The sequence below is a fragment of the Schistocerca piceifrons genome, chromosome 3 (genome assembly GCF_021461385.2).
Source record: "Schistocerca piceifrons isolate TAMUIC-IGC-003096 chromosome 3, iqSchPice1.1, whole genome shotgun sequence".
Lineage (NCBI taxonomy): Eukaryota > Metazoa > Arthropoda > Insecta > Orthoptera > Acrididae > Schistocerca > Schistocerca piceifrons.
The window spans coordinates 268,111,000-268,138,119 of NC_060140.1; the positions used below are offsets into that span (position 1 = coordinate 268,111,000).

Genomic DNA, 27,120 nt, shown 5'->3' on the forward strand with positions numbered 1-27,120 from the left:
CTAATGTCTCGTTACTTCTTGATGATTTCCCGAATACCTGCTTATCCTTTACACTGACAACTGTATGCCACAAATAACTATTGGTGCTAAAGTTATGTTAATAGGGGATTGGAGGATTAAGTTTCAACTTTCGTGTCAAATCGCATCAACTTTCACAACAAATCGTAGCTTATTTAAAAGTTTTAACTAACCAGAACTTAAATTATTAAAACTATTATAAGTCTTAGAAATCCAGTGGGTTATGTGAGTTTCATTTCTAGTATTGTTTTCCTTGCTACTAAGTAAACTGGAGATTTCCAGAATTCTTAAGAATCATACAACATGGAAATAAGGGAGGGTAGCCATCTATTTCCATTTTCATTCACAAGGAGTTTATTCATGCTAATTGGGGTTAAGATGTGCTGCACTTAGAAGGCTACACTGTGGCTCCTTGCAGCCAAGGGTTTATCAATCGCAAATTACTTAAACTATATATTGGAGCACAGTGAGTTGCTGTTTCAGATGATCTTTTGGATGAAGCCTAATTAGTATGCAATATCTGATGCACCTACAATATCTCAGTTGTACTGGTCACACTCAGATTTGTGGAACCATCATTCACATAACTACCATATTTTGTAGAGCTGAAATGGAGCCTGTGATATTAATCAGAGATTTCCAGTGGGGTATGTGAAATGCTGACTAATTTCAGAAGAAATTTGTTGTAATCAAAAGGAATGCAGACTCTTTTGAGAAGGATGAATCAGTAATAAGTGTCATATGTGTGCTGGAACAGGACTTGAACTTGGAACCTTGTCTTTTGTGGTCATTGCCTTATGGACAGATTTGGATGAGTAAATTTGAATTATGAGTTGTGCCAGGATAGTTCAGTTTGTAATCCTTGTCTGTGAAAGGCAAAGTTTACGGTTTGAATCTGGGTGCAGGTGACAGTTTCTGAACAGTGGACACTGATTCTGAAATTCTAGATAGATATAAAACTCAAATAAGAATACTAATTTTAAAAATTTCTCCATTTGTCAGCATAATCCCCAGCATATTGGTGTCTTTTGCTGTATTTCACAAATCTTTGAATTCATGGAATACAAAATTCTTAGGGCTCCTAATGTTACTGAGCAATGTATTCCTCTTTTTAAAATTATGGCACTGGGAAAGACTGAGATTACCAATTAATTTGGAAGTCATTTGGATCAGGTTTGTGGCTGGGCATTGAATATTTGATAACTTCGTGTATGAAATTTCACATTGTCTTAGTTGTATTGCGGATAGCATAAGGATGTATGTTCTCTTATAAGAGCATCAAATATTTGGGAGGAATACTCATTACTTCTGTTGAGTGACTGAAATTTCATGATAATATTATAGTAAGAGTTGGCATTTGTAACTTGCCCTTGAGGCTGCAGTACAGTAAAAAGTGTGTTTTCATGGCTCCAGAAAACTGTGAACATCGCTTTGATGACATATGGTGTTACCTTAAACTTTTTTTTTCATAAATAGTGCTGCGTTTTCTTATTTTATTGATGTGTACTTGGTCTTGCTCTCAAAACAATGAATACAAGCCAACTAACCTGTTGCATTTCAGGATAGCATATAATATCCTTCATCATGGTAAATATGATGTCCTGATTCCAGACATAGTCATTGCATGGAATCAGCTTGCATGGTGCCATCATGTACAAATTATTATTATTATTATTATTATTATTAGGTGATTTATGTGCACTACCCACAGCAGCTACTGTAGTGTATATTGTTACCCTTGTGTCTGCTCAGTTTATATCAGTGCCCCGATCCACATTTGTATTTTTAGAACTCTTCATTTATCCACTCTTCAGAAAAATTCAGCATCCAATTTCAAACAAGCTGACATAGGTGGGGAAATATGATTACTCACAAAAATCACACAGTGAGCACTGCTGAAGGATTGCATACTCTTCTAGAGTGCTCCATCTCACACCTGCTGTCTTGCATTTCAAAATGTAAGTTGTCACGTGTTGAATATTATTAGTTGCTAGCAAACTAATATACTGACTGACACAAAACACTTCAATTTCTTACAAAAACTGAAATTTATTTTAAATTTAGGACACTTTTATGATACTAATCCACTACCTTATGATGGAATATTGTGGTTCGGTCCAATCTAAGTGTTCAGCAATTAAAAAAGAAAAATGATTATAAAAAATTTAACAAATTAAGCCAGAGATGCACACTTCAAGGAAATTTTGAGAAAGCACATAAAGGTCATGCATGTCTGTTTTGATGTTATACACTTCACACTTTACTTCACACACCTCAGAAACCTCTGTTCACATCTTCAAAAGGTGTACTGCCGCTTCTTGCTTCACTGATAGCATTCAACCTTTCAGGCATGCTCCTAATTAAAGCGGTAATGTCTGGTTGATGAATCATATCCCATTCTTCCAAGAGGGCATTCTGTAAGTCCTGTAGGGCCTCTAGATAGTACTGATGGGCTCTGCTCCCCAGCCGGTCCTAAACATGCTCGATAGGATTCAAATCAGGGCTTCAAGCAGGCCGACCCATAACATGAATCCCTGTTTCATCCACGAACTCTTGCACAGTTCTTGCAGCATGTAGGTGTGCATTGTCGTGCATTAGTGTAAAATCATCACCAATAAATGAAGAAAAATGCGCAACATGCTCCAGAAGGATTTCCTTCACATACTGATGTGCGGTAAGGCTCTGATGCTCCACAAAGACCAGATCCGTCCTTGCAGCTGTATTGATTCCTGTCCACACCATTACAGAACTACTCAGAAAAAGTGTCCTAGATGAGACTGTGCAAGGGGAATATCTTTCCCGTCACCTTCTCCAGGCCGTTTCTCTTCCATCAGGTGATCGGAGGCCAAATCGTGACTCGTCAGTGAACGACACTTGAGCCCATCGTACTGTCCAGCCAAGATGTTCCCTTGCGAAATGTAGTCGAACTGTGCAGTTCTCTCTGGAGAGCTCTGGACCTGTAGCAGGTCTTCTGAGCTGAAGATTGGCTTCTTCCAGTCTTCTTCAAATGGTTCTCTCACAAACATTGACCCCTCAGACATTGTGGAGTCAATTTCGTGCCTCAGTAGCAGTGGTGTGATGGCTGCAGAAAATTTGAAATTGTAAGAATCAGTCATCTCTATCCAATGTTGTTCTTCTTGGGCCTGTTCCAGGTCTCTTTGCAAAGCCTCCAGTTTCCCTGTACCTTTATACAGTTCTGGAAATCATGGAAGGTGTAGTCCTCAACATTTCTGCAACGTAATGCATGCTGCGGCCATCTTCCACCAAAGCAATGGCTTTCGCAACTTGGTCAGGGCTTTCAACAGCATGTTGACTCCAGAAAGCTGATAACAACAATCACACAAAGATCCTACAGACATACATGATTGAAAGGGGAAAAATTCAGGGTACAACAGCAAACACTACAAGAGCAGGAAAACATTATTTGCTCATATTCAGTTATGTGTTTTCCAGGTTATGCAGGAAGCAATTGAGGCTAATGGAATAAACAATCAACACTTCATTGTTTGCTCACAAAGAAATGCCAATAACATACCCTGTCTCAAAAAATTGTTTTAAGTGCTTCGCATTGATTAAATACAAAATTACACAATGATTACTCATCATTTATTGGTATTGTGTTTTTCGTGCAGTCAGTTTAATATGACTTATTTCTGGTAGCCTGAGGTACTCCATCTAAAAAAGTGACATTCATCATAAATATCTAGCACATATAATTACTTATACAAGCACAAAGACTTAGAGAGGTTAGCTGGCACCCTAAAATCTAAAACTCTCCATAATGGCATCTCATAATGCCTGAGGAGAGAGAAGCAACTCAGTGGTTACCAGGCTACTTCAATAATCCAAATCAACTGTAGTTAAAGTAATGTTGTAATATATTAGGATAACATGTTAAGCTTTTGCAGCCTTAGTGGGAGCCGGAGAATGTTACAGAAGTACAGAAGAACTTGAAGGGAAACACTGGAATGTTAGAGAGCCTGCCTAAACCCTTAATTTCAACACATTTCCATTGACAACTAGCTTATCAAGACTAATTTTATTCACTTCAAAGTAAGGATTTACATTTATAGTACAAGGTATGTTTCAACCATAAAAAGTGATGGCCCACAATTATTTATACATCAGTATAGTTACTGTACAAGCTACCATATGGTGTGTTCATGCAAAGCCCAAGCTACTTGTTGCACACATGGTAAGGCTGGTTGTAAAGTACACAGCAGTTCATCACTGCAGATAACTCAGGGGCCCACTTAGTAGTTTGAAGTTGGTGGAGTACACTCTTTACTGAAGAGAGAAAATAATAAATAAAATTATGTGGTGACTCAAGATGCCCAAAGCTCCAAATCAATAGTGTGAATGTCATGTATGAACTCTGTGGCAAACACTGTACAGCCTTTTATGTTTGTATGACTACCAACCAACTGTCTACCAGGATGAATGGCCTTGCCTGACTGTTTTCAAGAACATAGTTGACCACCCAGTGGCACAACAGGCAGCTGAGCACAACACACTCAATTTCAGTGGCTGCTTCATAACACGAGCCTTCTGTATCCTCTCTTCCATCACCAGCTCTTTTGAACTGCACAATTGGGAGTTATCCTTATAACACATTCTCCTCTCCTGAAATTATTCCGTCCTCAAACTACAGTAACCTACTCTCCCCACATCCTCCATCCAACAGTTTCTGCCCCCTTTGTCCTATCACCTCCTCCCTATTGACATCATCTCACCCTCATTGTGTGCTGCCCTCTGCCAATGCACCCACCTATCTTTGCCCTTCCCTGCTATTCTTATTTTCCACTATGCGTTCCATACCCCTCCCCTGCTCCCATCCCCCTTCCCCACAGACTCCCAATGCTGTGCCTGGTGGCATTCTTGTCATGTCTCCATCTAGTACCTGTATGCTCCACCAGACAGCATTTCCCCCCCCCCCCCCCCAACCTGTACCCTGGTATCACTGCCCCTTGCCCACTCCCCCCACATTGCTGCTTTCATTCAAGGTGACAATTGCATTCTGGTCTGAGCTGCCAGAGACGGCAGTCATACATGTGTTAGGTGTGCTTGCTTGTGTGAATGAAAGTGTGCAAGTTTTCTTTTCTGAAGAAGGCTTTCTCCGAGAGCTAATGTGTAACAGTTTTTTCCATGTCTGTCTGCAACTCAACGAGTCATCTTTATGATGAGTGACAATCTATTCTTTTCCCTATTTTGTTGATATTCTGACCAAGAGTTTCTATTGTTGAAAGCTAGGGTAAAGTTGTCCTCAAGCTGATGGTTGGTTTGAGCACTTCAGTTCTTTACATGGCATTGTCCTGTTGTAGGTGATTTGCCCTTGTCTTGCTCTACCTTTAAACTGATGTTCCTGGCCTGGCCATTTATAGGACCACCTTAGTATAATGTGGACTCTGAACCGCGATGAAATGCGGCATTTCTCACAAATCATCACCTGAGATGAAAGAAGTTCTTTGGCCAACTGGGATCAAACCTTGGAACTTTATATCTATCATGCTTCACAACTGTAAATTGTGTTCATTTTTTAGTTTTGCATATTGGCTTCATCACAGTCACTAAAATGCATGGAAAAATACAAAAACTTTTCATGTGAAGGGGATACAGGTTTACGTACTTGTTCCCCACATGCTAATTTGGCATTTTTCATGGTTTTCCCAAAATGCATATGTGTTTCCATGTGGTAGCAGCAGCAGCAGAAATAGTTTTTGTACATTTGTAGTGCTTTTTAATTTCTATACTTGTTTTTTGTATTTGCCAGAGCTCTGAATTCACTATTAGTGCCACTGTCAGCTGGCCATCATCTGACTATTCTCAGTTCTTTCTGAAGACTGGCAGACATGTTGAAGCCAGCTACTCTCACTCACAAAATCTCTGCACAGCAGTCAGTTGTTAATGACATTCTGAGGACTGATTGGGGCTCTATGATGTGCTGCCTGGTTAAGAGTCTAAACAAGAAGCTTTGTCAGTTCTGTGAGGAGATAGCTGTAGATTTCTTAACCTATGCTACACAATGGAGACTTGTAAAGTTACGCTGGATATGTCAGAAACAGCCACTCAAGTCATGGAGTATGTTCAGGTTGGATTTGTGGGATTTTTCGATTACACAGAACTCCAAGACCTCCGAGTAGAAATGTAGTGTCATATAAAGCAATTATTCCAACAAGCTGGATCAAATGTCTGGAGGCTTAGACTGTTAAAATATTTTTAACTGCCAGCAAAATTACAGAGCGCATACTTCACCCAGAAAGTGGTTTCCCTCACACTATATTAGGAGTTAATAGTTAATTGAAACCTGAAGTAGAGATTAAGAAAAATTTTGGGCACACGAGAACCTGTATCGGAAGGGTAGGTTAATGTCTCCAGGAGGAGAGGTGTGTATAGCAACAAGCAAAAACATAAGTCTAGTGAAGTCCAAAATGAATCCCACTGCAAACTAATATGGGTGAGAGTAACTGTGGTTGGTTCACTTAGATTAATAACTGAACCTTTTTACCAACCATAAGATTTAAATACATCAGTCAGAGAGAAATTCCAACAGAGTCTAAACTCGATAACACCAGATCCTAAGGAATTCTATTTAGATTTGACATTGAATACACTGCAGAATTGGCCCCTTTCATAGCTCATATTTGTCAAGAATTCCTTGCCCAGTGAATAGCCTGCATGACTGGATAAGAGTGTAGGTCATTCCTGTGTATAAAAAGTATGTAAGATACAATGCACAGAATTACAGACCACTATCGCTGATGTCCATTTGTTGCAAGATCCTAGAGCATATTCTACACTTAAACATCATCACTTTCCTGGAAGAGTATGATCTTCTCACAAAGAATCAGTGCAGATTCAGGAAAAGCTGCTCATCTGAACCACAGCTTGCTTTTGTCATTTGCAAAATTTTACAGACAAAAGATGCAGCTGGACACTAGATTTGTAAAAGGTGTCTGATACTATACATCATCCACTAATACTGTGGGGTATCCTCACAGATATCTGATTGGCTCAACAAATATTTGACTGACAGAATGTACTATGTTATGTTACATAGCGAATGATCTAAAGATACGAAAGTAAATCAGTGGTCCACCAAGGAAATTAATGGAACAGTTAGTGTTCATAACATACATAAATAGTTTGTCAGATGGAATCAGCAGCACTGTAACGTTGTTCATGAACAATTCTGTTGCCTAAAGGTGAGTATTATTGTTGGGCAGTTATGGTCAGTCATAAGAAATGCAGAAATACTTGTAAAAAATATCCACTTAACATAATGAGTGGCAGCTCTCTTTAAATATACATGGACATAAGATAATGCCTGTAACAAAGAGAAGGGGCTCAACAGCATCTGATTACAAGATTAATAATGAACATCTGAAGCACATCACATCACGTAAGTATTTAGGGCTAATAATAAGGAGCAATATGAACTGCAACTATGAGTTAAAATCACTATTAGGGGAGGCAAATGATATACATAGATTTGTTGGAAGGATTCAAGGAAAATGTAATACATTTACAGGGTTGGGCAAATAATAGTGGTCAAGAGAACAGAGTTCCAGGGTACAAAGAAATGCAGCAGAGGAAAGGATGTATAGTTCTAACCTGACATTAGCATATGTTGAAAGTGGCCATCATTTATCTCTTGGCACTTTTGGGCCTTGGTCAGCAAGTTGCTGAAGACAGATCGATGCTGGACTGCTGAAATTGCTACAGTCTCATCCAAAATGTTCAGCTGCAGTTCATGAAGACTATGAGGGTTGTTGCGATACACCTTAAACTTGAGGGCTCCCCACACAAAGTAATTGAACGCTGACAGAGCAGGTGACATGAGTGACCAGCTAGGCCTGCAACCAGACTGACTTCTGTTAACATTTCTGTCAGGCATGAAGATTGTGTAACTACTTCAATTCTGCCAGTACCTCGTCTCCTACCTTCCAAACTTCGCAGAAGTGAAGCTGTGAGGAAGGGTCGTGAGTTGTGCTTGGGTAGCTCAGACGGTAGAGCACTTGCCTGCGAAAGGCGAAGGTCCCGAGTTCGAGTCTCGGTCCGGCACATAGTTTTAATCTGCCAGGAAGTTTGATGTAGTTCTTATGAAAGCCTGTTGAATAAATTTATAGAACCTGTATAAGAAAAAGTATGTGTGACCACTGCTGTTGTTGTTGTATGTCTTGCATAGGGATCACAATGATAAGGCAAGAGATAAGAGTACATAAGGAGGCATATAAACAAACAGTCTCCCTTTGATCAGTATGCTAATGGAATAAGAAATGATATTGACAATATTGGTACAAAGAACTGTGCATTGTGCATTGCACAGTGGCTTGCAGAGTGTATATGTAGATGGAGGTTGTTCCAGATGAACGACATGGTGTGTTCATACTTATTTTCCATGGAAGACATTTCTCCCTTTGTTTTTCATTATTAAGATTTGGTAAACCAGTACATTTTTATGCTGTAAGTTTTTCAACTATTGTTGTTGTTTTTGGTCTTATTCTTTCCATTCTACAATTTCACAGTGCAGTGTTTGTTCTTGTTTTGATTTTTCTTTCCTTTTTATAAGTTGTGGATACCTTAGACTGTAGTATGTGACCTAGCATCATTGACATAGAGGCCCAATTGAATAAAAATTAAAATAGTTCATTACTTGTCTTGCAGGTCATCTCGACCACGTGACTATGCATCAGAATATCAAAAACTGCAAAGTAATTGGGAAGAAGTGATGGATCACCCTCTCAAACCTTTGGTTGTTACTGTGAGTTGATCAAGTGTAATTTTTATACCCGTGGAAAGCATGTTCTTTATTTCTAGTCATTTGTCTGTTTCTGTTCAAATTGCTAGCTTTTATTCAGCATCCTATTGTATCTTCTAAGCTGCAGTACAAAGCCATGCAATATGTCAGACAGATAACAGTAGATGCAAAGCATATGCATTAGAGAGTCTTTATTCAAGTAGATTATAATATAGAAATTGTTACAGTTATCATTCATTGCATACTGGAACAAAAAGCAACAAATAACACAAATTAGTTAACTTATTGTTGTTGGGACTAAACAGCTATCCACTCTTGCAATGAATTAGAAGGATATAACAGTATTCTGACTAATTTGCAAAGTAAAAGCCCCCATACACAGGCGGATGAGTCCGTCAACCTGTCCACTGAGCAGGACTGCCCTCACCCATTCACCTGTGTGTGTAAGCAGTGGGTTCTTGGTCGAGTCCATGATCCGGGTACATTGTTTGACTGGCAGACCTTTACCTGTTTGCCCATCTGCTACCTGCAAGCCCATAATCCATCCATGCAGCAGGAAGAGTCCGCCAAGCAGTCGCCAATATCCACACACAGCTGAACAGGTTGGTGAGCAGATTGACTGACAGGTCAGTGGACCAGTCAGGCTGTGAATGGGTGCCTTAAGTCGCTCGTTATTAAGTTGATGCCTTTTCTTATAGAAATTTATTGAATATGGATGTTACTGTAGGCTACCATTCTTCCAGGATGATAATGAAAAGATCAAACTCGGAAGTGAGAGTTTTTACTTTATTCTCATCTTCTGATATTATATGCAGCCATTATTAACTATAAATCCCATGAGACAGTATTTCTATGAAGTTATTCAAATCGAAATGGCAATTCTTTTTATATGTATATTTATTAATCATTTACACAACTGAAACTTTCAGTTTTTCTCTACATGGCCCCCTGCATGCTACACACTTTTCCCAGCGATTTGGAAGCTTGAACATTCCTTGTTCATAAAAAGTTTGAGGGCGCCACATCAACCAGTTCCACACATGATCCTTGATGTCATCATTGTTTTTGTATTCTTGCTCCCAAAGTGATTCTTTCATGGATGCAAAGAAAATATAGTTGGGATCTTGGGGGCAGATCTGGACTCAAAGGAGGAAGGTTGAGCCAGTGCACATCCTCAAATTTTTTTCCCTTATTGATTTTTCCCCATTTCAAATTCGCAGTGTGAGGCTTAACATTTTCATGGAGAAGTATGACATCTCTAATGCACATTTCTCATCTTTTGTTTCGGTAGGTGTCTTTTGCTGATGTTAACAACTGATAGTAAGCTGCATTCATCATCATCAATTGGGTAGAAAATCATTAAGGAACATTCCTCTGTAGTAAAAAAAAAAAAAAAAAAGGCTTTGGCCTTCACAGGGCAGGCTTCATCCTTTCTTTGCTGCTCCTTACTTGCCATTTTGGATTATGGAGTGTAATGATAGACCCGTGTCTCATCACACATGATAATACACTTCAAAAAATCCTCCCCTTTTTGCTGGAATTGATTCAGAAGCCCCTCACAGATCTATCACCTGACCTGTTTCTGCTGTTCCATTAAGAACTTCGGAACCCACTGACCACTAATTTTTCTAAAGCCAAGCTGTTCACTATGAATGGTATAAACACTCTCAGTGCTGATACCAGCTTCTGCTGCGATTTCTTCAACAGTGCACCAGTGACCAGATTCGAAAAGCTCTTGGATGGCTGAGATGTAAAATGTGACCTTGTGTATCAAGCATGACCTTCGTTTTCTACCCTTTCTCAGCCACTCGTAAATTGTCTGGCCAAGTAATCAGTTGGTTCTGGGACAATGTAGCGTCCTCAAAATGTGCCTTCAAACAAGTTAAAATAGCAAAGGGGTTGACCCACTCCCCAATTTCACAGGTTAAAAACTTTATGATAAACTGTTGCATAGCAGACAAAGCAATTTCTTGTTCACTCATGGCTGTAGTGACACCAAAACAGAGACTAGCAGCAGATGAAGCTGTTGCCCTCTCTCTAACATGCCAACCTTCAAATCTCCATGCCACCATCCTGCTCAGACTTGCTCATGCAGTACTTTGCCCCAATTACTCTTTCTATTTGAATCATCCTCATATATGGAGGTGAGTTTTATCATTTTGCTGCAGCAGGTGATGTTTATGCTTAGGTTATACGTGTTTGTACTGGAAAGGCAATATTGTCAGATGCCACATGAATTATGTATGGAATATGAGAACAAACTTATAATTGAAAGCTTACAGTTAATAATTAAATCCCATTTATTATTTAAACACAGTGCAAGGAAATGGAGCAAAACTGCCTACATAGTGGAAAAAGGGTCTCTCTTTACGCATAATCCAATTTTCATTAATCATACAAATTTTTACTTAAGGAGAAAACCCTAGAATCTTGTAGAACTCATCAATACTAAGTGATAAATAATGGCAGGAAGTTGCAATCCAGCCTGGAATATGTGTATTGCCAGGCAGAGATTCTTAACTACTCATACTAAATAACACAAAGATTGCAGCATTGCTTCTCTGTAACCAAGGGCAAGATATTTCAGAGACTTTTTCAGATGCAGCTGTAGCTTCCTATCTATGTTGAAAGAGCAAAGACACTTGAGCATTATTGTGGACTGATCTTGTAATCATGTCCAGACACTGAGACATTCAAATGTAGCTCCTTTCACCAAGGCTTTACAATCACCAAGCAAAATACCTCATTATCAGCTGCTGCTTTGGACTACAATTGAGCTCAATGTCAAGGCTGTGGCTTTTGTCTCTCCACTGACATCTCATTGACGTTGGTTCATAACCCACAACTTTGCTGCATATTGAATCTTGTGCTGTAGGGTGGAATGATAAAGTAGTGCTTTAGGAATTTTTATAAAATCCTGACTTACAGGTCAATGTTTGGCATTATAACATGCCTGTCCTTATCCTGGGAGTCCAAAGTTTGTGTGTGTCCAACTATCGTTCTTCAATGTTTTATGTTTAATGTTTTTTTGTAGTATACTTTCTGACTTGTTCCACACCAACAAGAATCATCTCATTTTTGCGTCTATGGAACGAAAATGGAATCTAGTCTAATCTACATTTCAGTGTGATTGTTAAGAGACATTAGATGCTTTTCAAATGTACTTAAAAATGTCATTGACATCCGTATGGTAAATGCATGTAATCCATGTGTAATGTTGTCACAGGATGTCAGTAAAAAGCGTCTGGAACATTACATAGATAACAGCTTTTAAGTTTTAATTCATAGAGACCACCATATGTTAGAAGAGAATCTTTGTCTCTGAATGGTTCCATTCTGGCACACTGACTGCAATTGGTTGGATTAAAATATCCCTTTGTTTTGCATTCACTGCTGCATAGTTTCAGCTGTATGGTCATTTTCAAGTAACTGTATGGTAATATAACCCATCAAGCAGGCATCAGCTTGCAGTTGCAGCCTTCATGATGTCACATAAAGTTAAGGAACTTAAGGGCAGACTTTGTAGTTAAGTGTGTCTCGAACAGCAGTGACATAGTGTTCTGCTGCCAAATATGTCCATTAGATGGGTTGTACCGTACAGTTGATAGAGGAGGGCGAGGGAGAAACACTCTCCTCTATCAGAAAGAAGAATCAAGTTTGATTATTGGATAGTAATTGCTAGTTTCTTATGGATCTGTCTGCTACATGCAATTGTTTTTGATTGTGTGGTTTTTGATTTTCTCTGTCATGATTATGAAAAATAGACCTCTCATGCACACAAAAGAAACATAACCTACAAGTGACAATGCCATTCATCCCTGCCCCCATGAAGATTCCATTGGGATCTCATACACTGATGTCCATATTTTATACAGTTTTTTAAGATTCTGAAATCCTTTACATTTTATTTTATGTATTGAGAGGGTATAAATAATGCATTTTATTTCTGTACTTTCATGCAAAGGTGCATGTTCAGAGCTGTTTCTGCACAATATGATTGGAAACCCCATTATAAAAACACCACCCACCACAGTACTTCTATTTTTTATGCAATTCTTTTGAAGGACCAGAATGAATGAAAGGAAAGATGTTTGTTGTTATTGCTTCTTCTTGACTGATTACTTGTTTTTCTGTCTTGTCCATATTACATTTTAACTGTATTGTAGTATGTACACGTCACTGACTGTTTAGTTTTTAGCTTTCAGTTATATTTATTGTTTGTTTGTTTGTGTCTAGATGACTGAGAGTCGTATAGCCCGTCGGACTCTGGGTGGTAGCACAGCAAGCAGCACAGGATCTTCAACACCAACGCCTACACAGGATCCTCTGGGAGTTGCCTTGGATGGCAGTGATCCCCTCAGCCAGTTTGCTAAGCAAGAGATGGATCCCTTATCAAAAATGGCAGCAGACATGGTATGTAAGGGCTGTCCAATGACCCTTCATCTATTGTGCAATAACTGATTTAAATTTTTCTGAGTAACGTAATACTTCCTTAAATGGCAACCTGAATCACTCATTAGTTAAAGAGTTTCAGACACTATTTAAACTGTTTAAGAAGGATATATTTTGTAATGCATTTTTCTATTTTAATTTTTGTTTTTGTCCCCTCAATGAATTCATAAAGAGACTTATCAACACATAAGTTGGTCTGTTTTTGAATGTAAAAAGGCTGTAAAATGTGGGCCAACCACTGTGGCCAAGCGGTTCTAGGTGCTTCAGTCCGGAACCACGCTGCTGCTACGATCACAGGTTCAAATCCTGCCTCGGGCATGGATGTGTGTGATGTCCTTAGGTTAGTTAGGTTTAAATAGTTCGAAGTCTAGGGGACTGATGACCTCAGATGTTAAGTCTCATAGTGCTTAGAGCCATTTGAACCATTTGTAAAATTTGGTACAGTAGTTAGAACATTAGAGTTACATTGTGGAAGAGAGAGATTTAAATCCTGTAATTTTTAGACAATCACGTCAGGTGAATGCCTTCAACATCACCACATCTGATATTTTTTCTATTCTTGTTCAAGCTAAGCTTGTGCTCCATATCTAATGATCTCGGCAATGAAACATTAAATGCTAAGCTACATTATTTCCTTTCTAAATAATAGATAATTAACATTATTTCAATGCTGGAGGTAAGTATAAACCACTTAATCATCAAAAAGAACCTTATTCGCAAATTTCCCATCATCAAATAGATGACCTCTCAGTAAATTCTGAGATTGTAGGCATAGCAGGACGTGAAGGAGCAGTTAACCCCAATAGTGATTGCATTAATTCACAGTTCACAGAGCTTCACATACCATTTTAAAAACTATTGTCTGCTGTTACATGCTTCTTGAGCAAGTGTCAGAACACTAAAATTGAAGCAAATATGGTTGAACTCATTTTGTTATTAAGGGGATGGTAATGACCAACTCTTTTTCAAATTTTTATGGTGTAATGTTGATAAATAAGAAACTCTGTTAATGAATAAATATTAAAAAAAAGATCTTACTATGTGACATCACAGTGATATGTACACGGAAGAGCTGTCAGAAATGCTAACTTTCAGATTCAGATTCTTCTGATTAGCAAAAGAGAGGGAAGGGCTGATTTCTTGCAGGTGTGCCTTCTTCTCCTTAAAATTAAGGCCAAGTTTGTGATGTTCCCTTGTGAATGGACCAAATATTTCAAGAGCTTCCATAAATCAGTCTCAATTTTAGGAGACAAAAAAAGATCAGCGAAGCTATTCAGGAGGCACATGATAAAATGTTATTATATCCTGTACTTGCTGAAAGAAATAGAGTGTTTGTAAATAGTAGGTATACACAAATTGTGGTAGATTAAATTTGAAGTCATTGAGATACCGGTAATTGTTCTAAGCTTGTTTCACTATGAAAATTTGGTATCAGGGAGATTTTCATATTGTGTGTAAAATAAAAATTCCAGTGGAAGAAGACAAGTCTGTAACATTGTCGATTTAATTAAAAGAAGGTGTCAAGCCTAAGTGAACTGACATCAGCATAATATAGTTTTATTATTTTTATTTTATTTTTGTCAACTTCAACATCTCGCTTGATTTGATTAGTAAGTACTGGTACTGGTACAGGTACATTTACAATTTCACAAAAAATAATATTCAGCAATAAATAATTATATTTTAAAATACAGAAGTGAAGGTAAGAAGAGGAAGAATAACTTATTAGCAGTTGCTGAAACTGATGCAGCCAGAGTAGAACCAACAGTAACATGAATAAAAGGAATCATTTAACAGAATGTAGACATTGAAGGTGTTTTTATTTTTTTGTTTTGCTTGTAATCTTACCATCTCTATCACTTCTACATACTCTGTCAACTAGGAACTAGGGATTCTTTTTCAGTTCCACAATATAATATAATTTAGCCTGATTCATGATAACACTTTTACTTGTTTTTAGACAGGTACTATTTTATAAACTGTTTCTCTCATGTGTAAGAAGAAATGAATTTGCCTCAGATAATTGTAAAATGATTATTTAATGTTCAGTGGGAAATTAAACCATCAGGACAGAAAAAGGCAAAGGATGCTCCTCAGGACAATATAGAGCCATGGTCTTCTCGGAAATCAGCCATTTTGAGTAAATTTACTACATCAGAAAAACTGTCAATTATGACAAGCTTTTTATCTGGTGGAGAGAAAGGTATTGTAAATCTTAGTCAAACATATTATTAATGTAGCTCTCAAAAATTAATTTGTAATCAGTGAATTCGACAGCAGCTAATTTTATGTTGCAGTTGTTGTAAAAGCACAAAGTTCTGTTGTGGACAAGGTTAAGAACAGGCTTGAACAGCTTGATGACTTTGAAGAAGGCTCTGTTAGGCAAATGCTGGATCTGTCTCAGCATGAGTATACTAATCGCATAGAGCAGCTCAATCAAGAACTGGTACAGGCATGGCACACTGACCAACGTGTAAAGGCACTCAAAATTGCAATTCAGGTAGGTGGGAGAAGCTTATGATTATCTGATGCCTAAATAGTAAAACTGCTGATTATTGCACAGAAGTTGAGAGAATATGTACTTAATTTTGAACTGCATTAGTAGGTTATAAGTACTGCAATATCAGAAAATTATTATGCCATCCCTCTGAATGTCACAGACCAAAAGTTATAACAATATAGAATTGAAAAAGTGAGTAAGGCTGGTCACAAAACACATGGCTAGATTCATTTATGGAAGAACTTTATTGACAGGAATAAGAAGCTAATTTGAAACTGACTAATAGTATGTTTTGCATGAATGTAAAGTTGTGGTGTGGAATCTTTTATATAAATTCTTGGTGTCTGTTCTTTTGGACATGTGTGTTTCATTCCTTCTGTATGTTACAGTTCAGTTTCGGAAGAGTGACATATTCATTAAGATTACTTATTTTAAAAGAGTAAAAAGAGATATCACTCCAAAGATGGATCTGCAACATTCTTCCTCCGCAGAGCATGTTAATAACAATAATTAAAGCTGTGCTTTTACCATTCCCTAGTGTACACTTAAAAAGGCTACAACTGGACACTTTACATAATTGGCAGAAGGTTTGCTGCCTTGCTAAAAGCTGATGTCTCTCTCATTGCACTATTGAGCTGCTATTTCTTTGATACCACTTATTTAACAAAAGCTTAAGCTGGTAATGTCTATTCAGACTGATCACTGCTAGTCTCCATGACTGTGTTACAGTGGTGCACTAAATTTTGCTGTTGTCTGTTGCACAAGGAGAGACAGCCCCCTGTTGCCCTCCAGTTTCTGCTGCTGTTTCATACACAAATGACTTTATGAAACCCCAGAGGAAAAATTGTAATAATGCAGTCCAGAAGTCATAAGAATATAGAATAAATAGCATGTAAACCATTCACTGAATTTAAAGGTTGAGTAAGGTTGGTCACAAAATACATGGCTAGTTTCATTGATGAGAAAACATTATTGACAGTGACAAGAAGCTAATTTAAAGGTGACTTGTTATTTGTTATGATTAAATGTAAAGTTATAGTTTGGAAGGAAAGTGTGTAAAGCTATAAACTATTTCATTCTTCGTAACAAGTTTAGTTGAGTGTAGGAAGATTGACATATTCATTATGACTACTTGTTGACGCCGTCAAGAGGGAAAAGAGTAAAAACATACATGATTGCAACCATGGATCTGCAACATTCTCCTTCTTCAGAGCATCTTAAGAACAAGATTGAAATTGTGCATTTACCATTCTATAGAGCATGCTTAAAAAGGCTCCAACTGGACAATTTACGTAATTGGTAGAATGGTTGCTGGTCTGCAAAAAACTAATGCCTTTCTCATTACACTACTGAGCTACTGTTTCTTTGCTACCACTTATTTAATGACAATATGATTGTATGCACCAGTACTGAAGTGTAACAGTTATTATGTGACTAAGACTGTCCCAAGCCTTAAGGGTTAACACTTTGCGGATGATAGAGGATCATAAAATTGTTGAAAATGTATAGGCTAATTAATTTTTTTATTTAGATAAACAAATTGTCTAGTAACAGCTTAAGCTGGTAATGTCTATTCAAATTGATGTGCCAGTCTCCATGACAGCGTTACAATGATACACTAATTTTTTCTGTTGTCTGTTGCACAATGAGACACTGCAAAACTGTTGCCCTCCAGTTTCTACTGCAGTATTACACAAATGACTTCATAAATCCCAAAAGAAAAAAGTCCATGTGAACATGACCCAATAAAATCTCTTCAAATTCTACTGTACAGATTATTCTTTGTCAAGAATCAGTTCTCCGTGCACTGAATAACCCTCATGCATTTACATCTGTGGCGATAAATTAGGAAGATGCCTACAGCAAAAGTTTTCTCTGTACATTCATTCACCTTTCTGTCTCAACATCCTGCTGCATCAAACATTAAATCCATTTCTGTAAGTTCCTGTAATGTGTTATGCTTCAGTCAAGATTTCTGTAATTTCAGAATGGCTTTGATCCTGTGAGAACTTTCTGATATAACATTTCATATATGGGGCAATGATTTTCCTAAATTACTCCATCTGAATCTGAGTTTATTCATTTGGTAAAGCCATGGACATCTCCTTCCTTTATACGTGTTGAAACTAAAGTAGTATGCAGTCTCTAATGATCATTATCACCATTGTTGGCACCTTGATTTGTAACCATAAACAGGAAAACATCTATAACTTAAAATATCGAGATATATACATTAATTTAGTGTGCACACTTAAACTTACTTGTTTATGAAAGAGGATCCAATCAGAGGAGTGTTGTCAAGAAAGCAAGCCATATATGTGAATGTAGATTTTCCCATTGTATTCTGTTGATGGAATCTTCATGGTCTCCCATTCAGGGGGTTGTGTTTTAATTTCATGATGTTTCAATGAGTGTCACTCTCATCGTCTTCTGGCAAAGCGCCGAGATTGTACAGGTGCCCTACATACATCCCTGAGTGGTAGCTGTCTCTCCCCACCACTTCCCCCATGTGCAGGGCACAGAGTGTCATTTGACTCTCAGTCCATTTAGTCTGGCCCAGAGTCATGAAATGCCAACTGCTGGTTGCATTCTTGGTGTGTAGCTGTTAGTACAGGAGTCCATGCCAAACTTAGCTGGTAGCCCTCATCCATGTTGACAAGATTGTTATGCAGCCTTATCTCAATTGATTCTTTGGTGATGCCCTCCCAAAAGCCAATAACTCAGCACAACATTTTTGTTTTCTCAAATTCGAACGTATATCCCTTGTTGAGCCTATGTTCTGCCACTGCTGATTCCCATGTAGCATTGTGAGATGCAGTGCTGTGTTTGTCCAGTGCACCGGCAGCCACATTCGCAAGGTATGCTGTATAGACCAGGTATTTGCTGTTGTAATTTGTCCTGTACCTAATCAAGCATATCATTCATTTTTTGTGGTGGTCAAAAGAGGGTCTTGATATTTTTTCTGACATTACTTACAATTATCACTGGGGGTAGGCCTAACACAGGGGATACAGATGAGTTTCGTTTCTTCATTCTCTACCTGACGACTCTAGTAGACAGGGCACATGTCATTAGTGACAAAGATAGCCTCCCAGCTGATTTTTGTGAATGTTTCTCATGGAGAAAACAGTGGTGTAGCTGAAATATTTTAAGCAGCTGAAGTTTGTGGAGTCACAATACCTGCTTCATTTACTGTCATGGTATAAATGGTCTGAAGATATTCATGATGATTACATTCTGACCAAAACTGGTAACCATTCCAAATCAATATTTCATTGTGATCAAGACTGTTTTTACTCTATTATCAGAAATGTGTTTCACTAAAATGGGTGCAGTGAAGCACAGATTAGATATGCACTGGAGAAAAAAAAATGACACAACAAGAAGAGTGAGAGAAAGAGGGAGAGAGACTCACTTTTATCCCCCATGTTGGGCCACCACCAGCTAAAATTGCGAGATTCCTCATAAAAAAACAAGATTGGGGCCACCTGTTGACCACCAGAAAAAAAGAAGATATGCTTGGGTTGGTAAAGGACAAACTACAACTGCAAATACCCAGTACATATAGGGTATTCAGAAATTCTTTATAGATGTGAGTGAGTACATAATACACTCCTGGAAATGGAAAAAAGAACACATTGACACCGGTGTGTCAGACCAACCATACTTGCTCCGGACACTGCGAGAGGGCTGTACAAGCAATGATCACACGCACGGCACAGCGGACACACCAGGAACCGCGGTGTTGGCCGTCGAATGGCGCTAGCTGCGCAGCATTTGTGCACCGCCGCCGTCAGTGTCAGCCAGTTTGCCGTGGCATACGGAGCTCCATCGCAGTCTTTAACACTGGTAGCATGCCGCGACAGCGTGGACGTGAACCGTATGTGCAGTTGACGGACTTTGAGCGAGGGCGTATAGTAGGCATGCGGGAGGCCGGGTGGACGTACCGCCGAATTGCTCAACACGTGGGGCGTGAGGTCTCCACAGTACATCGATTTTGTTGCCAGTGGTCGGCGGAAGGTGCACGTGCCCGTCGACCTGGGACCGGACCGCAGCGACGCACGGATGCACGCCAAGACCGTAGGATCCTACGCAGTGCCGTAGGGGACCACTCCGCCACTTCCCAGCAAATTAGGGACACTGTTGCTCCTGGGGTATCGGCGAGGACCATTCGCAACCGTCTCCATGAAGCTGGGCTACGGTCCCGCACACCGTTGGCCGTCTTCCGCTCACGCCCCAACATCGTGCAGCCCGCCTCCAGTGGTGTCGCGACAGGCGGGAATGGAGGGACGAATGGAGACGTGTCGTCTTCAGCGATGAGAGTCGCTTCTGCCTTGGTGCCAATGATGGTCGTATGCGTGTTTGGCGCCGTGCAGGTGAGCGCCACAATCAGGACTGCATACGACCGAGGCACACAGGGCCAACACCCGGCATCATGGTGTGGGGAGCGATCTCCAACACAGGCCGTACACCACTGGTGATCGTCGAGGGGACACTGAATAGTGCAGGTACATCCAAACCGTCATCGAACCCATCGTTCTACCATTCCTAGACCGGCAAGGGAACTTGCTGTTCCAACAGGACAATGCACGTCCGCATGTATCCCGTGCCATCCAACGTGCTCTAGAAGGTGTAAGTCAACTACCCTGGCCAGCAAGATCTCCGGATCTGTCCCCCATTGAGCATGTTTGGGACTGGATGAAGCGTCGTCTCATGCGGTCTGCACGTCCAGCACGAACGCTGGTCCAACTGAGGCGCCAGGTGGAAATGGCATGGCAAGCCGTTCCACAGGACTACATCCACCATCTCTACGATCGTCTCCATGGGAGAATAGCAGCCTGCATTGCTGCGAAAGGTGGATATACACTGTACTAGTGCCAACATTGTGCATGCTCTGTTGCCTGTGTCTATGTGCCTGTGGTTCTGTCAGTGTGATCATGTGATGTATCTGACCCCAGGAATGTGTCAATAAAGTTTCCCCTTCCTGGGACAATGAATTCATGGTGTTCTTATTTCAATTTCCAGGAGTGTACTTTGTGTTCTGTGATGTTTTCAGTTGAGATAAGTAATGCGTCCATGTCTGCTGAGGGAAAGAGAAAGTCTCGGAGTTGCTTGTCCTGATATGCAATAGGGTAGACAGAATAATGTGTACTATGTCAGATGGTTACCTGAAGTCACTTTACATCTGCCTTGCTGTAGGACCTATTCAATGCCTGTATACCTCCAATACACTAAACACGGTTCGGTACATGTTCTCAGCTATATCAAAAACATTTTCCACAACATAGCATGCCATTGCACAAACTTTTGCTCAAGTTACGCTGTGGCTCCGAGGAACAGGTACCATTACCATGAGAAGGAAGGACCATGGTGCTCCATGGCAATGCTGCATGCTCAGATTTGAAGTATATGTACTACATTGCGTTGAAGGGAACCCATCAATGAATACACGCACAATTGCACATGCAGTGGGTGTTAGCCATCTGGAATGTTCTGCATGAGCAACAATTACATCTGTATGAATTGAAAAGGTACATGCTTAGGTCAATCTGATTTTCCACAATGCATTGCCTGCTGCATGTGGTTCCTGCACTGCTGCATTGACACACCCCAGTTTCCACATCAAGTTCTAGTCACAGATGGATGTAAGTCCGCTAGGGACTGTTTTCTAAATTTGTGAAACAGACAGGGTAGATGAAAACCCTTGTGCCATGCATGTTCAGGAATTTCACCGCAGGTTTGGTATTAACAAATTGAACCCATTCTTGGAAGCTGTGTTATTGATTGTCCATCAGGAAATGTGGTTTCAGCATGGCAGTGGACCCCCTCACTTTTCACTTGTCGTTTGGAGATATTTCAACAGACAATATGGTGAAGGATGGATAGGCTGATATAGGCTGATGTGGTCCAGCCACAATTTTCAGATTTAACTCCTACAGGACTACTTCTTGTGGAATTGTATGCAAAGTTAAATTAGAAGACACCTGTAGAAACTGAGGAAGATCTGCTGGCATGAATTCTGGCCACTGCACTAGAAGCTGTAGAATCACCAGATGAAATGGAGAGTGTATATCAGAACATGTGTCATAAATACAGTGTCTATAACAGCGATGGTGGGTGCCACATTTAGCCACTATTGTAATGCATCAGTACTGTTCTCTACATACAGTATGCAGGGTCCTTTTTTTGTTTTGGAATAATGTAAACACGCAATGTTTAAATGTTTAAACAAACAAATCTGCCTGAGTGATAAATGGAGGTTTCATTATGTTTCCTTCCAAATTCTTACTTAACAATTGTACTGCGTCACACCTAATTCAGTTCCTCAATCGGAAGTGGATGAAATAATCATATGAATTGAAACAATTGTAGAACGAAAACAGTATGTTTCCAGATGTGGGTTCCTATTCAAAATATTATGTTCTCACTCCCCAGTATAAGTGCTAGAAGTTGGCAACAGGAATTTCCAAACACCTGGTGTAGTACCTTGTGAGTGTGGCCACAAGTACATTTGGTAAACACAGTGCTGCATGGAACATATTACATGGTTACATGTGGGGCATAAAGATAAATCTCCAGTGGCAGAACTCTTCCTCAATGAGGGATATATGTTTTAATTTGAGCTCGTGGCTTGTGGTGAAGCATCATCAAAGAATCAGTTGTCTTGAGGTAAGTCTCCATGACAAACTCGTCAACAGGGGCAAGAGGTACCAGATTAGTTTGGCATGGAACCCGGCACTAGCAGCTGTGTATCAAGAACGCACCCAGCAGTCGACGCTTTGCAACTCTGGGCAAGACTGAATGCACTGAGAATCAAATTACAGTCTGTGCTTCTCACCACACTCTGCTCCAGGGGGGGACGGTTGGGGAGAGACAGCCACTGCTCATATGGGTTGACCGCAAAATCTCAACAGTTCACCAGAAGATCATGAGAGGGACACACATTGAAATGTCACAGAATTTCAGTGCAGCCACCTGGATGGAAGCCTGGGAAGATTTTGTTAAAGCAAGCCCTGCCCAGTGCACTCAACATACTTACGTTTTGCACTTTGTACCATGTGACTACGAAGGTGGAAGGCACACTTGGAAGTAACCAATGAAAACATATGTCATGTAATTGTGCGCTTCATTGTTTGATAGCTAAGGTTGGTAGCATTCACACACAAAACACAATGGGCCCCAAGTTTTTGTAGTTTTACCAACTCAAAACTAGGGAATTCAAACATTAAGATGAAATGCACAGATAGTTGGATACCGTGTTGATACATATTTATTTCCATGTAGTGTTTCGAATATTGAACATCACAATGTTCTTGTTCTTATTGGAAAAGTATCTAATGTAATTTGCTGTAAAAATAATGAATTTAAGTGACTGAAAGTTGTTTCTCGTATGATTTTGAATCTCATACTCAACTGTGCAGTGTCTGACCATAAATACATCATACCATTATATGTCATCTCCTTTTCTTGTTCTGTTCAAAGATGACGTGAGTGCTGGAGGACTGTAAACATAATAACCTCTGTTATCTTGTCATCATAAAATAAAATAAACAGTGGGCTGTAAAATAATTTGATCATGTCTTTGAGGTACAACTTTTAATAATTTATCTGTAGTGTCTCACTAATAGGTTATTTTGCCTTGCTTCAAAAATTTCTAAACATCTTTCTAAAATTTTCACATGAACAAAACCATCATCTCTCTCCTTTCATCACTTCGTAAAAGCTGATTTGAAAACAGTTCCAAATATTTTAGAGATACTCAATACAGATTGCATTATATGGACCATTTTGTAATGTACTTCACTTTTACAGGATTCTACAAAATAAAAAAGATGAAGGCTTCCATTCAGTCTACCTATAATTAATTCCATGTGTTTACTTCCATTCACATTAATGTTGTTCATAGGAATCTACTCCGTATGGCTGGGTCCAGCAACTGGGTATTTACTTATTAAACATAATTGATTTTTTTCTATTATTTGTATCCATTAACTTGCCTTAGCTGCATTTAAGGTGAGTTGCTATTCACTTTAGAAAATATAAATTTTCTTTAAGCCTTTGTTGATACCCCAATATCTTATGATAAAAAGCATTTTTGTAGTACTTTTTGCAGGAAAGTGTCATCATAAGGTCTTAGGATATCAAGAAAGGCTTAAAGAACATTTACATTTGCTACTATGAATAGCAGCTAACTTTATATGCAGCTAAAAGTGAGTTAATGCATGTAGATAATAGGAAAAACAGTAAAATTGAATTAAGAGTAAATACCCAATTGCTGGTTACTCTACCGCTGTGTTTGTGTATGGGGGAGTGAGTTAATCAGCATTGAAGATGGTCAATCAGGCCATAGTGCACACAGATTAAAGTGGCCCACCAGGGATGGTGTTAATAAACGTGTTCTTCACTTGGTTTCCTAAAACCGAACAAGAGAGCTATACAAAAGTTGGACATGGGACAGTAGCAAGTATCAAACCCTAGCCAAAGGCTGAATAGTCTCGTGCACTATTGTATACACTATGAGAACGACTGACACTAATTGTATTTGGTCGGCCGCTAAAATCTGTGTGCGCAACAACCTGATTTAATACTAATTAACTTGGAAATGGCACAGTGTATCAAATTTTTTTCTTAACCATTGTTTCTCTGCACAACCTACCCTGCAGCCATTTTACAAGCTTTCCAGGCTGTTTCTGACCACCCTGTATGTATATGAGTGCTAAATGGCTCATTTTAGTTTGTGAAGTAACTACCTCCTACTAGTTGCATCACCATAACTGGAAAAATAGCTAATTCCGTCTTTCTCCTTTGCAGTGCTCAAAGTTGTTGGTGGATACATCTGTTATTCAGTTCTATCCAAGTAAATTTGTTCTAATAACAGATATTTTAGATATATTTGGGAGATTAGTATATGAAAGACTGCGGACCAAAGCAGAATATTATGTGTAAGTATGGAGCTCTGAAAATTTGATCTCATATTTATCCATGTTGCATAGTTACACCATTACGTAATACACAGTTAAAAGATCCTTTAAAGCAGATGCTTAATTGACTGGGAAATAGAAAAAATTGTGATTTCGTGAGATATACGCTGATGAGTCAAAACTTTATGACAACCTGCATAATAATGTGTTCTTCCACCTTTGGACTGTCTTTAATGACCTCACTGTCAATGGGACATAAAACTCCCTAAACTCCTTTGCTTCCTTCCTTCCACCTTTGGCAAAACAATACTGCATTAGTTCTGCATGCCGCAGATTCGACAAGTCCTTTGCAGGTTTCTGGATGTATGTGGCCAGATGTCTACATGTGGGTCACACAGGTCTTGTAAAATTATAGTCCAGGGACTCGCAGGCATGTAGGTGACACCCAATAACATCCCAGATGTGTTCTGTAAGGTTCAGGTAAGGTGAATTTGATGGCCAAGACATCAGTGTGAGATCACTATCATGTTCTTGAAATCACTGTAGCATGATTCTGGCTGCGTGCACAGAGAGTTATCCTTTTGGAAGAGCCATCATTGTCAGGAAAGACATCTACCACGAAGGGGTGCAGGTGGTCCCCCCACAGGTGTCATGGTGCCTTTAATTACTGTAACAGGTCTCGTAGAAGCCCGATGAATGTCCCTTGTAGCATAACACTGCCCCCACAGCCTGTGTCAGTGTTGTGGTGCACACACTGAGCAGCTGTTTGCCTGAATGCTGCGGCAGTGGCTGCGTAGGTGGGCAGGGGTAAACCTTTGTGGCAGAGTCATCTGTTGACCTATGCACCTGAACCTAAGGCACCATCAAAGGCTGCTCAAGTGTGGCAGGTCTTGAGAACCTAGTGTTGTAAATGAAAATAAATTAGATGAACAGTGTAGGAAAAGACAGATTGCTACTTACTGTAAAGGTGACACATCAGATTGTAGGCAGGCACAGTTAAAAGATATGTAGCTTTCAGCCACAGCCTTTGTCAGCAAAGAGAGACACACAAACAACATTCACACACACACGTACACAAACACACCTTATGCACACATGACCACCAACTCCAGCATCTTGGGCCGCAGTTGACAGTCATGCCCCCGCACGCGCGCCAGTTTTTTTTTTGTGTGTGTGTGTGTGTGTGTGTGTGTGTGTGTGTGTGTGTGTGTGTGTGTGTGTGTGTGTGTGTGTGTGTATGTGTGCACCCGCGCGCGCACGCGCATATGAGATAGGGGAGGCCTTGGAAAGAAGTCTGAGAAAATCTCTGCACCGTTTGACATTTCAGCCTGGTGTGTCAAGAGCATCTGCTCATAGAGCTGTGCATAAACTGAAATTGAAACCATACAAAATAATGGTAGTGCATCAACTGAGGAACTCAGATATTGTTGCTTGATGTCATTATTCCAACTGGCTGTTACAGTCTGTGCACAGTGGGGAAGTTGATCCAGAGATGCTTTTTTTGTGATGAAGTGTGGCTGCATTTGTTGGGGTACATAAATTCTCAGAACAGTCGATTTTGGTGCTATGAAAATCCTCATGAATTACATCAACAACCTCTGCATGATGTGAAAACAGGAGTGTGGTGTACAAGTACTGCAAGACAAATTACAGGTCCAATCTTTTTCCACAAAACAATACATTCTGACAGGTATGTGAACAATGGATTGCATCTTTTTTTTCCTTCAAAAACGAATACCTAACTAAAAGATGTGTAGTTATTTCATGTATGACAATGCGAGACCACACATTGGCAATGCTTCTGTGACAGCAATACGATTTTTGGTGATAAAATGGTTGACTGGCCTCCTCATTCTCCAGATGTAAATCTGTGTGATTTTTACCTTTGGCGAATGTTAAAAGACAAGCTGTAAGCAACAAATCCCCAAATGCTCGGAGAGTTGGAAGACAGGGTTCGGCTAGCCATTTCTCAGATTTCGGCATCCGAAGTTCGTTGAGCATTTGCTAATTTGTTCAGGAGATGTCAGGCTGCTCTTACCATAGAGGGATATCATTTTGAGCACCTATTGTAAATAAAGGTAAGCTTAAGTTAATCAGATGGCAACATTGTTTATGCTTAACTCAGGGGAAGCGCACAGCAGTCGACTACCAGCAGATTAGTGTCCAAGAGTCAGGCGTGGCGGCGGATGGCAGATGCAGTGGTGGGGGGCAGTGGCTATGCCGTGCTACCTGTGGACCCCTCCTGGGTATCTTTTGCGAGACACCCTCTACTTAGAGAACAGATAATGATGATGTAAAAATGAGAGCTTTCGTGAAGCAGTAGCTCATGACTGTCAGCACTTGTATTTTCAGTAGGATCTTCAAAAACACACACACAAATTGCATGTACTTGGGAAGCATTGAAGGCATGCCAATAGGACTGATGGTAGCATAGTGTTTGGTCTGTATATGAATTCAGTTGAAATGCGATT

At 39.7% G+C, this 27,120-nt stretch overlaps 1 protein-coding gene across 1 annotated transcript in view; it reads left to right on the forward strand.

Moving 5' to 3' along the window:
- The window catches only part of LOC124789365 (VPS35 endosomal protein-sorting factor-like), a 105,509-nt gene that overhangs the window by 17,674 nt on the left and 60,715 nt on the right, over positions 1-27,120 (forward strand). The window contains exons 2-6 of the mRNA XM_047256692.1: positions 8,683-8,779; positions 13,013-13,189; positions 15,278-15,431; positions 15,526-15,728; positions 24,540-24,670. Coding sequence (XP_047112648.1) covers positions 8,683-8,779; positions 13,013-13,189; positions 15,278-15,431; positions 15,526-15,728; positions 24,540-24,670 — 762 coding nt within the window. The remainder of the gene's footprint in view (positions 1-8,682; positions 8,780-13,012; positions 13,190-15,277; positions 15,432-15,525; positions 15,729-24,539; positions 24,671-27,120) is intronic.